Raw genomic sequence first — 16,218 nt, 5'->3', positions numbered from 1 at the left:
CCACACATCTGAAAACACTTTAGCTCGTTACAGAAGCTACAAAACTGACCTTCTTTTGAGCAGATTGAGTTTCTGGAGCATCACATTTGTGGGGTCAATTAAACGCTCAAAATGGCCAGAAAAAGAGAACTTTCATCTGAAACTCCACAGTCTATTCTTGTTTTTAGAAATGAAGGCTATTCCACTAAATTGTTTGGGTGACCCCAAACTTTTGAACGGTAGTGTATATATTGTTGTTTGAGTAAATAAGCACCGACATTTCAAATCAGGGCCGTACTCTAAACCCAAACCTCACCGGCCCATACACACATACTTGGTATGTTTACATGCACTAAAAACTAGTGTTTTGGATTTTTTAGGGATGGGATTAATATAGGGCTGGGTGGATAAAACTATTTTAATATACTGCATATCTGGATAGACACGTAATAAATATCAATGAAAAAAGGTGTTTGATAAAACGTTATATACCCAAAAAATGAAGCATGGTTGGTTGCATGAACAAAGGCACTCGCAGTCTTAGCGAAACAGGAAGTGGTCAGTGAGCAATGGGAGGGCCACGCTAAACAGCCAATCACGTAACAGAATCAACTATTTAATGGAGCACAATGGAAACAAACCTTTTGGCTTTTTGTGCCACCCATTTGCCTTTTTAAAGCATTACATGGATTCCATTCTTTAAGATGTCAATAAACTTCTCAATCAATCAATCAATCAATCAAACTATCAAGTTTGGTTGCTCCGTCTTGCTGTCTTGCTGTGGATTCTCTGCATGGAGTGAATAGATAAAGTAAAAATGAGAGCTGCAGAGAGCGAACAAATGGTCCATAAAACAGGAAAAGTCAGTATGGCATTTTTGGGGATTTTTTCAAAGGAACCGCAGTCCTTCGCCGCACTCAACTTTTCTTTTCAACCCTCGTTCGTTCCCTATTCGTATGTACGGAAACAATTGTATAAATACAATGAATAAGGATAACATAAACTGAAATGTTACACAGACCACATAACTTCCAGAGAGTAAACCTGACAAAAATGGTTCTTGTTAGGTTTCCTTATGTTTACATTTTCACACTTTGCACTATTTTGTTCCACTTTATTAAGCATTTCTTACATATTCCTTATTTTGAACCTTAATTCAAAGAAAGAGGTTATTGTTAAGTGTATATTGTGATTTTTACATATTTAAATCAGTGTTTCCCATAAACTTCCAAGATACCTGTGGCGGTGGGGGCGTGGCTATGGGCGTGGTCACCATGACATCGTCGAGTAATTTGCATAATTTACTACAATGATATGATTTTTTCTAAAAAGGCTAAAAAAATGTATACTTACTAATTAATATTAACAGGTTTTTTTAAACGTCCATCCACCCATTTTACAATATAATTACAACACTTTATGTACATATTTATATACAGATTTGAACAATAAGTTATTCACTGAAATATATTTATTAATTGTGGTTCTTACAAAAAATATATCTTATAAAATATAAAAGCTAAAATGTCTCTTAAAGCTCTGCCCCTTTAATTAGTGCATACTAAATCATTTAACTTTAGCCTACTACTACAAGCATATTATTTACCAGCAACATAAAGTGAAACAGAGGCAGAGGTGTCCTGCCACAGTCAGTAACAAATAAACACAAAACAGTAGTGGTCAAATACAAATAAGGCAACAAGAGAAGTATCCTACACTTCTCTTTTGTAAAGTAAATATGAACAGCCTATATGGGCATCTACATCAACTATATGATTGTGAAATTTAATTTATTTGTGGTGGACGTAATTCTTTCGTGGCGGGCCGCCACAAATAAATGAATGTGTGGGAAACACTGTAAATGTTAGAAAAAATATCTTCAAAATGTACATTTGTTATTAAGGCCCCGGTAAAATATCCCCACCTACCGTTGTTCATTTTAGTAATTCTTTAGTGTGGATGTGTATTTTACCTCAGTCCCCGTGCCATGTTTTGTTATTTCCAATAATACTTTGTGTGTATGTAAGCATGCAACATGTGTGTGTGTGTTTTCTTTTACTTTATTATTAATTTTTTGGTGTAAAACACTCTCTGTTGCCACTTTCCTGTGCATGAAAAAAGTGCTATATAAATAAAGTTAGATTGATTGATTGATTGATTACTCTCCTCCCCACTTGATGCCCCTGTTTCATATTGATAGCAATTGAAGTCTGTTGTGTCTACATTCAGGCAGCTTTTCCAGGAATAAACCAGCCTTTTCTTTGTTTGACTTTTATCTGTCAGACCATCCTGTGTTAGTTCCAAAGAAGCCTTGACGCAGCAGCAGACATTCTTTAACCATACCAAAGAGATACTGTTTCTAGAGAAGCCTTATCACAAGGCTCCGTCTGTTCTGTAATCAGGTTTATTGTATGATCTTTAATGCAGGCTGATGTCTGAGTGAGATTGCACCGTATGGATTTAATGAAGGAGTATAGGTAGTTAATTACTGTGTAAGATCTCAGTATTGCTGCCAGAGGTTTCACTTACTAGCTACTTTGTTTTACTTTACATTTTTTGGCTGGCATATTTGGCCAGTGATCATCTAGGCTTACTTTGCTTGTGGTCTTCCCAATATAGTGAGACTAGGGTGTTTTTTTGCATATTTTCACCTACATTGGATTGGTTTTACTTGTGTTTCATAATAATAAACATTATTTGAATTTATAGGAAATGATTGCACACCCCATCTAAATCCATTAATTATTAAAAATATGCAAATAAGGAAAATGATAAGCTACATGGAATTGGAATAACATATAATTAAACATACAAATAACGGTAAGTATTTTGTGGATTTCAGTTTAAGTGTCTAGATTAGGTTTATTGTGGCGAGGCACAAGTGTACGCTACGTTGGCTGGCTAATCCCCCCAAGTCCTCTTGTGTAGCATGACGTCCAAAAGCATGTGATTGGTTGCCATGTACTGTGTGTGTAAGACTCGTTCAGGGGGCGTAGAGCCTACCTGCACGATGACTTTGCATCAAAATTTGGAATAAAAATGACGGTTATGAGATATTGATTAGTTCCCGCTGCAATAACACTCCCCATTTCTCTTATCGATTATTCACTCGTGACAGAGGAAGCTAACAAGCTATAATAGTCAACAAGAGTTGTGGTTGCTCCCAGAGTTTACGCCACATCACACGCTCCATCAACCCTGGTGGAGAGCTCTATAAGAGTACCAGTCCCATTTTTGGCATGTGGTTAATTTTGTTATTGGCCTGTTGCCCACTGTAGAAATATGATGAATACAAATAATGAAAACAGCAACAGTGGCAAAAACAGGGTAATGAGAAAAAGCTGAAATGTGTATACCATTAACTACTAATAAAACAAACCATTGTATTTTAATATTTATTACTTAGTACTAAAAAACATTAGTGTCAGAAAAATGGTATGTAAATGATCAAAAAACTTTCCGTTCTGAGTTTTCAATGAACAGACAAGAGGCTGTCTTTGCTGACTTCCCTCGCAAAATACTCCGCTTCGCACCGACTTTCTTCTTTGCTTGCTCAGCTCCTTTCTCCATAAGGCAATGAACAAATTGCAACAGATTCACCAACACAGATGTCCAGATTACTGTGGAATAATGAGATGAAAACAGAGCTATTTCGTATTGGCTTCAATGGGGAAGCCATACCTCTGTTAAACTGGTTACGTCACGCGCATACCTCTGTTAAACTGGCTACGTCACGCGCATACGTCATCCTCCAAAGGCATTTTGAACCGGAAGTTTAGCGGGAAATTTAAAATGTCACTTTATAAGTTAACCCGGCCGTATTGGCATGTGTTGCAATGTTAAGATGTCATCATTGATATATAAACTATCAGACTGCGTGGTCGCTAGTAGTGGCTTTCAGTAGGCCTTTAAAACAAGTAAAACACTCTAACATCAAATCTGCTTAGTGAGAAGAATGATCTTTTCAGACAGAAAACAAGCAAATATCAGCCTTATTTGAGATATTTCCTCTTCCTTAGATTTCAGTTTTTGCAGTGTACATGTTGTTCGTACAGGTTTTCCCTGGACTGGCAGCTTGTGTCTGTTGGACTGTTGTTAAACAGGAGGTCAGTAACACGGCCAGCATCCCACTCCAACTGTCTGTTGCAATCAATGCCTATTGTGTTGCAGCAAAGCAGTGTGTTTGTTTGTGTCGTGTGTATCCGTGTCTCCAAAGCCTGCTTCTCATTAAAGTTGCAAAGGCTGCTGAAGGGCTTGTCGCGGTGGGGCGCCTCGTTACAACCACGAGGGTGGACTTGTTGATGAAGGCAGAATGTACGCTGATTCACTTGCACCCTCATTGGAAGTGTGAGACGGATACAAACAAACACAAGGACATGGCAATCCATCAAAGTAATCGAGTTCTTTTTCATTTATTGTTCTATTAAATGATTTATTGACTATCGGCCCAGGCATAATAAATATGACGTTTTACGTTATGTTGTTTTTGTACAACAAGGTCTACTGTAGATTGAATTGTACAAAGACGGAAGCAATTTTTCTTATAATAAGTCATGTATAGCCAATAATCTGATCCAGACACCCCAAAATATTAACACAAGCACATTTTATAGAGAATGATTATAGTTTTTCATGGCGATAAAACTGTGAAATACATATAAATGACAAAATGAACATTTAGCATGACTTTTATATCTATAGAGGACTCTTGTTGGCGATGAGCAGAGTGGGAGGGGTACTTTGCTTCAAGTTCTTTCTTGAATTCAAAAGTGTTTCTCATCGTCTAGAACTTGCACCTGGCTCGCTGACAACAAGCTATCCATACACTTGGGTAAAACAGAATCCATCCTGTTTGGGTCCCACATCAACCTTAAGAAAGTCAATGACTTCACCATGAAAGTGGGTGACATTGTCATCACCAGGAAAGATGAGGTCACCTACCTAGGTTCCATTCTAGAGGCTAACCTTTCCTGTGATAAAATGGCAACCAAGGTAATCAAAAAGGTCAACCAACGAACAAGATTTCTCTACAGAATCTCCTCTCTGGTCAACAAAAGCACCTTGAGGATTCTGGCGGGAACTCTCGTTCAACCCTTTTTCCATTATGCATGCACCTCCTGGTACCCTAGCACCTCCAAAACCCTCAAATCTAAACTCCAAACATCTCAGAACAAGCTAGTCAGGTTACTTCTAGACCTCCACCCCAGATCCCACCTCACTCCTACCCACTTCTCTAAAGTGGGCTGGCTCAAGGTGGAGGACAGAGTTAAACAACTTGCACTGAGCCTAGTCTATAAAATCCACTACACCTCCCTGATACCGAAGTACATGTCAAACTACTTCCTTAACGTAAATGACCGCCATAACCACAACACCAGGGGGAGCTCCACTAACCACGTTAAACCCAGATTCCCAACTAACAAAGGTCTTAACTCATTCTCTTTCTATGCCACATCAATGTGGAATGCGCTCCCAACAGGTATAAAAGAAAGGGCATCTCTATCCTCCTTCAAAACCGCAAAATAAGTTCACCTCCAGGCAGCTACAACCCTAAACTAACACCCTCCCCGGATTGCTAATAATCAAATGTAAACAATCAAATGCAGATACTTTTTCTTATGCCTTCTGATCTCTCTCTCTCTCTCTCTCTCTCTCTCTCTCTCTCTCTCTCTCTCTCTCTCTCTCTCTCTCTCTCTATGTCCACTACTTGATGTCCATATCCCCCCCCCCCCCCTCCACACCTCTGATTGTAAATAATGTAAATAATTCAATGTGATTATCTTGTGTGATGACTGTATTATGATGATAGTATATATGATAGTATATATCTGTATCATGAATCAATTTAAGTGGACCCCGACTTAAACAAGTTGAAAAACTTATTGGGGTGTTACCATTTAGTGGTCAATTGTACGGAATATGTACTTCACTGTGCAACCTACTAATAAAAGTCTCAATCAATCAATCAATCAGTCTTTATCAAAGTGCTGACACTTGTAACATTCTTTGGCCCCATGGTGAGTCATTTTTAAGTCACCTACGCCTGTGCGCTATATTCCATGGAACGACAAAGCTGCAAAACAACTTACATTACAACACCCAAAAGCAGTGAAGTTGTCACGTTGTGTAAATGCTAAATAAAAAGAGAATACAACAAATCCTTTTCAACTTATATTCAATTGAATAGACTGCAAAGACAAGATATTTAACGTTCGAACTGGTAAACTTTGTTATTTTGTGCAAATATTAGCTCATTTGGAATTTTGATGCCTGCAACATGTTTCCAAAAAAGCTGGCACAAGTGGCAAAAAAAGAGTGATAAAGTTGAGGAATGCTCATCAAAGACTTATTTGGAACATCCCACAGGTGAGCAGGCTAATTGGGAACAGGTGGGTGCCATGATTGGCTATAAAAGTAGATTCCATGAAATGCTCAGTCATTCACAAACAAGCAGAATGGTGAAAAATGGGTCATACAAAAACCGAGGCACGACTGATTGATTGAGACTTTTATTAGTAGATTGTACAGTACAGTACATATTCCGTACAATTGACCACTAAATGGTAACACCCCAATAAGTTTTTCAACTTGTTTAAGTCGAAATCCACTTAAATTGATTCATGATACAGATATATACTATCAGATATATATACTAGCATCATAATACAGTCATCTCACAATATACCGGTAATCACATTGAATTATTTACATTATTTACAATCCGGGGTGTATTGTAAATATTAGGTCCACTACGATCGACCCAATCCTTGGATGTTTTTCTGTTTTGCTTCTAGTAAGTACAGTAAGTGTAAGTGTGGATAGTCATTGTTTCTCTCTCTATGTTCAGGATAGTCATTGTTTCTCTCTTTATGTTCAGGATAGTCATTGTTTCTCTCTTTATGTTCAGGACAGTCATTGTTTCTCTCTTTATGTTCAGGATAGTCATTGTTTCTCTCTTTATGTTCAGGACAGTCATTGTTTGTCTCTTTATGTTCAGGATAGTCATTGTTTCTCTCTCTATGTTCAGGATAGTCATTGTTTCTCTCTTTATGTTCAGGATAGTCATTGTTTCTCTCTTTATGTTCAGGATAGTCATTGTTTCTCTCTTTATGTTCAGGACAGTCATTGTTTCTCTCTTTATGTTCAGGACAGTCATTGTTTGTCTCTTTATGTTCAGGATAGTCATTGTTTCTCTCTCTATGTTCAGGATAGTCATTGTTTCTCTCTTTATGTTCAGGATAGTCATTGTTTCTCTCTTTATGTTCAGGACAGTCATTGTTTCTCTCTTTATGTTCAGGATAGTCATTGTTTCTCTCTCTATGTTCAGGATAGTCATTGTTTCTCTCTTTATGTTCAGGACAGTCATTGTTTCTCTCTTTATGTTCAGGATAGTCATTGTTTCTCTCTCTATGTTCAGGACAGTCATTGTTTCTCTCTTTATGTTCAGGATAGTCATTGTTTCTCTCTTTATGTTCAGGATAGTCATTGTTTCTCTCTCTATGTTCAGGATAGTCATTGTTTCTCTCTCTATGTTCAGGATAGTCATTGTTTCTCTCTCTATGTTCAGGATAGTCATTGTTTCTCTCTTTATGTTCAGGATAGTCATTGTTTCTCTCTCTATGTTCAGGATAGTCATTGTTTCTCTCTTTATGTTCAGGATAGTCATTGTTTCTCTCTCTATGTTCAGGATAGTCATTGTTTCTTTCTCTATGTTCAGGATAGTCATTGTTTCTCTCTCTATGTTCAGGATAGTCATTGTTTCTTTCTCTATGTTCAGGATAGTCATTGTTTCTCTCTCTATGTTCAGGATAGTCATTGTTTCTCTCTCTATGTTCAGGATAGTCATTGTTTCTCTCTCTATGTTCAGGATAGTCATTGTTTCTCTCTTTATGTTCAGGATAGTCATTGTTTCTTTCTCTATGTTCAGGATAGTCATTGTTTCTCTCTCTATGTTCAGGATAGTCATTGTTTCTCTCTCTATGTTCCGGATAGTCATTGTTTCTCTCTCTCTGTTCAGGATCTGGGACTGGAAGGCACCTCCCTCAATGACATCCTATACAAGAACGCCGCATTCCTCAACCTGGTGGATCCCATCTCACATGAGCTGCTGTTGAGCTTGGCCCGAGAGATGCAGAATCCCAAGAAGGTTCTCCGCCTTTTTGCTTCCTAAAAACTTGTGTGAAATAATCAGCTTGATTACACTTTTGCATCTTAACGAAGATGCGGTTAATTGCAGAAAATGACTTGCTTGTCAGAATGTCAAACAAGAACATTTTTGAAAGGTTTTACTTGAATCTACGTCATTTATTTGTCCAAAACTTGCTGCCAGTTTGATCTTTAGCACCGTCAGTGTAGCTGCCATTCATTTCTGTTTTTACATGATTCATGTCATAATGTTTTGTGATTAATAACATGAATTAAAGCGATAACTTAGACAGCCTTACCTAAAACACAATACACGCTAGTGTTGTCCCAATACCAATATGTTGGTACCGGTACTGGTACCAAAATGTATTTCGATACTTTTCTAAATAAAGGGTACAAGAAAAAATTTAATTATTGGCATTATTTGAACAAAAAATGTTAGTGTACATGAAACATATGTTTATTATTGTCATTTAGTCCTTCAATAAAATAGTGAACATACTAGACAACTTGTCTTTTAGTAGTAAGTAAACAAACAAAGACTCCTAATTAGTCGTATGCAGTAACATATTGTGTCATTTATACACCTATTATTTTCTACACTTTATTAAGGACAAGTGGTAGAAAATGAGTTCATTTACTGTTAATATCTGCTTACTTTCTCTTTGAACATGTTCTATTTACACTTCTGTTCAAATGTAATAATCACGTATTCTTCTCTTCTTTGATACTTTACATTAGTTTTGGATGATACCACACATTTAGGTATGGATGTGATACCAAGCAGTTACAGGATCATACATTGGTCATATTCAAAGTCCTCATGTGTCCAGGGACATATTTCAAGACTTTATAAACATAATATACATTTTTTAAAAACCAAAGATGTTGTGATGCCAAAAAATGTCCATGTAATCATAGTCGTATCAACTAGATACGCTCCTGTACTTGGTATCATTACAGTGGACGTCAGGTGTAGATCCACCAATGGCGTTTGTTTACATTGTGACGGCGGTGAGCTACGGTGTGTAATGAAGCATGTTTAGCTATTCCTCGTCCTGCAGTGATAATGATACTTGTAAGAAACTTACTTTATTTGTCGCCATGGAGACAAGGATTAGTGATTTAGAAGTAGCTAAAACACTGTGGATGGATGTTAGCCGCTAACTAGCTAGCCATGACTTAAAGCAGCTCTTCCTGAGGGTGTTTCAGTGTTATAACTTCACCTTTATCTTTACTTTTTACACCAAAATGTGTCCATTCTCCCTTTTCTGTCTACACGCTGTGTCTGCTTGTAAGTACTCTGTGTGTGTGCGCTGCCCAACATGCTCGTCTTCTCGTAAAACCAACACAATGACGACAGTGGGTGCAAGGCGCAAGGGACCGGTACTTTTCAGAGGCGGTATAGTACCGAATATGATTCATTAGTATCACGGTACTATACTAATACCGGTATACCGTATAACCCTAATACACACTAAAAGCTAGTTCTAGTTTCTGTAATGGTCTCTACTTGGGCAGCTATATAAAGTGTACATATGTCCTGACCACTTCCATCTTCATGTGAAATATGCTATCACATAATGCCAACATGGTTCACTACAACATCTGAGTTGAGGCTTTATTAAAGCCAACCAAGTCAAAAACAAATATAAAATAATGAAGCTGCTCTACTTCACACGTACGAGCACTTCTTCAATTCTAATTGCCTCGGATTACTTTCTAGAACCAAGCCTTGTTGTTTTCTGACCTCCGAGGGAAGCACAATCAGAGTGCGTTTACACTGCACACCAAATCTGTTTACACGTTTAAAATGTTTACACTGCACACCTAATCTGTTTACATGTTTAAAATGTTTACACTGCACACCTAATCTGTTTACATGTTTAAAATGTTTACACTGCACACCAAATCTGTTTACATGTTTAAAATGTTTACACTGCACACCAAATCTGTTCACATGTTTAAAATGTTTACACTGCACACCAAATCTGTTCACATGTTTAAAATGTTTACACTGCACACCAAATCTGTTTACATGTTTAAAATGTTTACACTGCACAACAAATCTGTTTACATGTTTAAAATGTTTACACTGCCAACTAATCTGTTTACATGTTTAAAATGTTTACACTGCACACCAAATCTGTTTACATGTTTAAAATGTTTACACTGCACACCAAATCTGTTCACATGTTTAAAATGTTTACACTGCACACCAAATCTGTTTACATGTTTAAAATGTTTACACTGCACAACAAATCTGTTTACATGTTTACACTGCACACCAAATCTGTTTACATGTTTAAAATGTTTACACTGCACACCAAATCTGTTCATATGTTTAAAATGTTTACACTGCACACCTAATCTGTTTACATGTTTAAAATGTTTACACTGCACACCAAATCTGTTTACATGTTTAAAATGTTTACACTGCACACCAAATCTGTTTACATGTTTAAAATGTTTACACTGCACACCAAATCTGTTTACATGTTTAAAATGTTTACACTGCACACCAAATCTGTTTACATGTTTAAAATGTTTACACTGCACACCAAATCTGTTTACATGTTTAAAATGTTTACACTGCACACCAAATCTGTTTACATGTTTAAAATGTTTACACTGCACACCAAATCTGTTTACATGTTTAAAATGTTTACACTGCACACCAAATCTGTTTACATGTTTAAAATGTTTACACTGCACACCAAATCTGTTTACATGTTTAAAATGTTTACACTGCACACCAAATCTGTTCATATGTTTAAAATGTTTACACTGCACACCAAATCTGTTTACATGTTTAAAATGTTTACACTGCACACCAAATCTGTTTACATGTTTAAAATGTTTACACTGCACACCAAATCTGTTTACATGTTTAAAATGTTTACACTGCACACCAAATCTGATTGTTTGGCCCTCAAAGTGACACACATCTGATTTTTTAAACACTCCAAAGTGCTTCAAAGCTGATCTTTTGGCATCAGATTCAGGTCTCATCCAATCCAATCCACTTTATTTATATAGCACATTTCAAAAGACAATAGAAGTTCCACAAAGTGCTGCACAGAAGTCAAGACAAACATTCTAGAAGAGTCAGTAATATAAAACATTTGACTGTAAAAGAGTAAATACATCAAATACATCAGAGAAAATGAAATAGGCTAAAATCACACAACTTTCATTCTGGTTTAAAAGCCAAAGAGTAAAAATATGTTTTAAGAAGTGATTTAAAAATCATTTCGGTAGGTTGTGAGTTGAAACCCCGGCCGAGTCATACCAAAGACTGTAAAAATGGGAGTCATTACCTTTCTGCTTGGCACTCAGGATCAAGGCTTGGAATTGGGGGTTAAATCACCAAAAAATGATTCCCGGGCGCGGCCACCGCTGCTGCTCACTGCTGCTGCTCACTGCTGCTGCTCACTGCATGTTGTTCTTCAACAATGTGCTCAGGCATTTGTTGACAAAGTGGTGACCCTCGCCCCGTCCTTGTTTGTGAATGACTGAGCATTTCATGGAATCTACTTTTATAGCCAATCATGGCACCCACCTGTTCCCAATTAGCCTGTTCACCTGTGGGATGTTCCAAATAAGTCTTTGATGAGCATTCCTCAACTTTATCACTCTTTTTTTCCACTTGTGCCAGCTTTTTTTAAACATGTTGCAGCCATCAAATTCCAAATGAGCTAATATTTGGGAAAAACACCAAAGTTTGTCAGTATGAACATGAAATATCTTGTCTTTGCAGTCTATTCAATTGAATATAAGTTGAAATGATTTGTTGTGTTCTCTTTTTATTGACCATTTACACAACGTGACAACTTCACTGCTTTTGTAGTTTGTATATATTTGTATATTAGTCACTTTTACCAGCACTAGCGGCCCTCTGTGGGCAGCCATAACTGCCATGTGGCCCTTAATGAAACGAGCTTGATGCTATAATGAGCTAATTGCTAATTGCGTCTTCGCTCCATTTAGTTCATTTTACAAGCGTATAGCGTTAGCTTACAGTTGGCATATTGTGCTTAATGGTCACTTCATTGTTGACTTTTGCAACTATAACTGCAGCACTTCTGTCCACATTTGAACACTTTTCTGCAGTTTTAGTGTAAAAGTAGAGAAAATGATGTTCTATGCCTGTTGGAATTTGCAAGCAACTTTTATATTTTGCCCGAGTTGTGTTTGTGTTTTCTAATCCAAGCTCTCGTCCACAGGATGCAGACACCATCAAGTCGTCGGATAAGATTTGCAGGCAGCTGATCTACCACCTGACCCCACATTCCAAGTGGCTGAGGCAGAGCATGTCCAGACAGAAGTCCCAGGCATGGTAAGCCCTTCTGTCCAATAAAAACATCAATCTGCAGCTTCGTGCAACCCGGCGGAGATTTCCATCTCTGCAGCTGATATTAAATTAGGGACAGAGCTGGCCACGGGCCCACCTGATGGGAACGCCATGGTAACCACAGCTGTCAATCATCCTTCATTTTAAGTGCTTGCGTACTCGCTTGTCCTCTCTCTCTCTCTCTCGCTCTCTCTATCTCTCTCGTTCCATCGCTATCTCTCACAAGTGGAATTGCAACACATTTCCCCATCTGTTAGTACACAAAGTTAGATTCATCCCTACATCTATGTTGTGTTTCTCAGATACCTCCGTCAACAAACAATGGATGCATTATTTTGTGGTGTGTGACAGCTCGTTTTAATGCTTTGTTTTCTGTAAACGGTAGGGGTGTAACGGTACACAAAAATGTCGGTTCGGTATGTACCTCGGTTTAGAGGTCACGGTTCGGTTCATTTTCGGTACAGTAAGAAAACAACAAAATACACATTTTTTGGTTATTTATTTACCAAATTTACATGGGTAATTTACACATCTGTGAAGGCGCCATTAATGCTGAAAGGTACATACAACTTTTGGAGCAACATATGTTGCCATCCAAGCAACGTTACCATGGACGCCCCTGCTTATTTCAGCAAGACAATGCCAAGCCACGTGTTACATCAACGTGGCTTCATAGTAAAAGAGTGTGGGTACTAGACTGGCCTGCCTGTAGTCCAGACATTGAAAATGTGTGGCACCTAAAATAGCAAAAGGGAGACCCCCGGACTGTTGAACAACTTAAGCTGTACATCAAGCAAGAATGGGAAAGAATTCCACTTCAAAAATGTTTCTCCTCACTTCCCAAACCTTTACTGAGTGTTGTTAAAAGGAAAGGCCATGTAACACAGTGGTGAACATGCCCTTTCCCAACTACTTTGGCACGTGTTGCAGCCATGACATTCTAAGTTATTTATTATTTGCACAAAAAAAATAAAGTTTATGAGTTTGAACATGAAATATGTTGTCTTTGTAGCATATTCAACTGAATATGGCTTGAAAAGGATTTACAAATCATTGTATTCCGTTTATATTTACATCTAACACCATTTCCCAACTCATATGGAAACGGGGTTTGTACATTTCTATCCTTTCCAGTATTTTATTGGAAAAAAACAGCATACTGGCACCATACTTATTTTGATTATTGTTTCTCAGCTGTTTGTACATGTTGCAGTTTATAAATAAAGGTTAATAAAAAAATAAATTTAAAAAATTTAAAAAAGTAGCCTATGCGCATAGCATAGATCCAACGAATCGATGACTAAATTAATCGGCAACTATTTTTATAATCGATTTTAATAGATTTAATCGATTAGTTGTTGCAGCACTAGGGATGATACTCAAAACCAGTTTTCCCGGTTGTTTGATAAGAAAAGAACCGAGTCCTCCGACTCAAATCCCTTTTTGAGAACCGGTACCCGTTATCGAGACCACTATAGTAAAGGAAAAGAGTTGATTCTTTATTAGAATCCCGTCCCAACCAGAAATGCTCCGTGGGACATCACAAGAAATGACGTCACGTAGCTCAGTCATTACGCGCAGATAGCGAAAGCAGGAAAACAATGGACGGGAAAAAGCGCTCCAAGGTGTAATAAAGTTCAAAACAAAAGCTATAATTCATCGAATAACTTTACTGAGAGATTTGAGCAGACTACAAACACATGACCAACACTTTTACCACCAAGCGGAAACATAGCAACCAGGCTAGCAACGCACCTCCTTTACGGCAGCTGTCGCAACGTTCTTAAAACAACCGCAGCACATACATATATATACAACACTGCAGCACATACATATATATACAACACTGCAGCACATACATATATATACAACACTGCAGCACATACATATATATACAACACCGCAGCACATACATATATATACAACACTGCAGCACATACATATATATACAACACTGCAGCACATACATATATATACAACACTGCAGCACATATATATATATACAACATATCTCCCTTTTTGAACTTTTGTTTTTCTTTCCTTGTAAACGTTACAAAATCACACTGTAGATGTGTTGTCTGTCTAATTATAAATAATGCAGACGAGGCGTGTTGGCTGAGTTCTTGACGTTTACTTTCACAGCGTGGCAACATGCAACACTTTTCGGGGCTACCACGCATGCTCGTAACTCCCGTTGCATGCTGGGTAGTGTAGTTGTTATATTCTCTAGCTCATAACATTTTTCCCCCTATAAAGAAATAATGTTAACTCAATAAAGTGTATTTCTTTTTTTAGCTTTAACTTTTCATTTTTTAGCATTGTAACCACATTTGCAAACAACTTTTCTCTTCATAGAATTTTCTTTCAATAAAGAAATAAAGTGCAAAAATGTCAAAGCATCATAACAAACAGTTATGTTCCAATAGCAGCAGAAGTGCACTTTTTGGAGAGCTGTATTTTCACTTTTGTGCCCAAGGGACTGATTTTATTTAACACTATATTATTATTTATACACCTATAGTGATCACAGAGACAGCTTGTTTTTGTGTTACTGTATATATTTGTTTCTCTGAAAAATCCCACTTAATATACTTTGGGTAACAACAGTCAATATTTATTTATTTTTTTTATTTTTTTTAGGTGGGTAACAGTCAATATTTATTTATTTATTAGATTTTATTTTTTTATTATATAATAAAAGTGAGCTTTTGTTAAACCAAATATTGTGTGTTTTTTTCCATATACAACAACCTATCTGGACTCCATAAGAGAATCGATAAGGAATCGGTTCGATAAGAGGATTCGATAATAGGCTCGAACTCGATAATTCCTTATCAAACATCATCCCTATGCAGCCCTAATTAAGATATTTCTTAAAGGGAAAAAAGGTATTTCCAAGCAGACACAAGGCATTTATACTACATTGATTACACATTCATGTCCCCTAAAACTGACTTTGAAACGTTTGAAAATAGTTGTATTTGTAAATTGAGACTATGTTTAATGTTATTTGGTTGGTAAATGACCACATTTTAATGGTCAAATCAACGTCAGAACACAACAATGCTATCAAAACGATCACCCTGCCAAAATGTACCTATCTTTTTCAAAACTTACCAATTCTCATTCCTGCAGATTTGTTCCAAAAACTTGAATCTTTAGATCTAGATTTTGTGTGGGGATATAAAAACCGCAGAATATCCACAAAGCACTTATTCACATCTCCAAAGGAAGGGGGACTTGGTCTTCCAATGTTGAAAAATGATTACCGGGCATCAAATCTGAACGCATTGACTTATTGGAAGATGGGGTTCCCAAACAATGAATCACTCAATTCTGCTCCCCTGTGGCTGACATTGGAACTGCAGTCATTAGTTAATCCTTAACACATCTTTGCTATCTCTACTTTTTACTAAACCAGTCTCTTCTATTAAATCAACAAGCCATAGTGTAGTAATATGAAATTCTATCAAAATTATTTCTCAAATTAAAAAACAATTGAATACCTCCAATGTAACTATGGAACTCTCCTGAAGGAATCAATAAAGTATAATCTATCTATCTATGTATTCACCAATGTGTCACAATCATGCATTTATTCCATCGATAACAGACAGAAAATGTTTTAACTGGTACTCAAATGGAATTAAATGCATAAAAGACATTTATCTTCTTGCGTCATTTGAGCAATTGCGAATCAAATTCAATTTGTCCCAATCCAGTTGGTTTCGCTATTTAGC

The 16,218-nt window shown here is 37.0% G+C and overlaps 2 protein-coding genes across 2 annotated transcripts in view; one reads left to right on the top strand and one right to left on the bottom strand.

Annotated features, from left to right (window-relative positions):
* lrrc75ba (leucine rich repeat containing 75Ba) overlaps positions 1–16,218 on the top strand; it is a 30,236-nt gene that overhangs the window by 5,295 nt on the left and 8,723 nt on the right. The window contains exons 2-3 of the mRNA XM_062051703.1: positions 7,997–8,125; positions 12,351–12,463. Coding sequence (XP_061907687.1) covers positions 7,997–8,125; positions 12,351–12,463 — 242 coding nt within the window. The remainder of the gene's footprint in view (positions 1–7,996; positions 8,126–12,350; positions 12,464–16,218) is intronic.
* The window catches only part of ggt1a (gamma-glutamyltransferase 1a), a 70,233-nt gene that overhangs the window by 46,330 nt on the left and 7,685 nt on the right, over positions 1–16,218 (bottom strand). The gene's annotated exons all lie outside the window — the stretch shown is intronic.

The sequence above is a fragment of the Entelurus aequoreus genome, linkage group LG06 (genome assembly GCF_033978785.1).
Source record: "Entelurus aequoreus isolate RoL-2023_Sb linkage group LG06, RoL_Eaeq_v1.1, whole genome shotgun sequence".
Classification (NCBI taxonomy): Eukaryota; Metazoa; Chordata; class Actinopteri; order Syngnathiformes; family Syngnathidae; genus Entelurus; species Entelurus aequoreus.
Note: the sequence above shows the minus strand (reverse complement) of the source record. Positions and strands in the feature narration are given on the sequence as shown.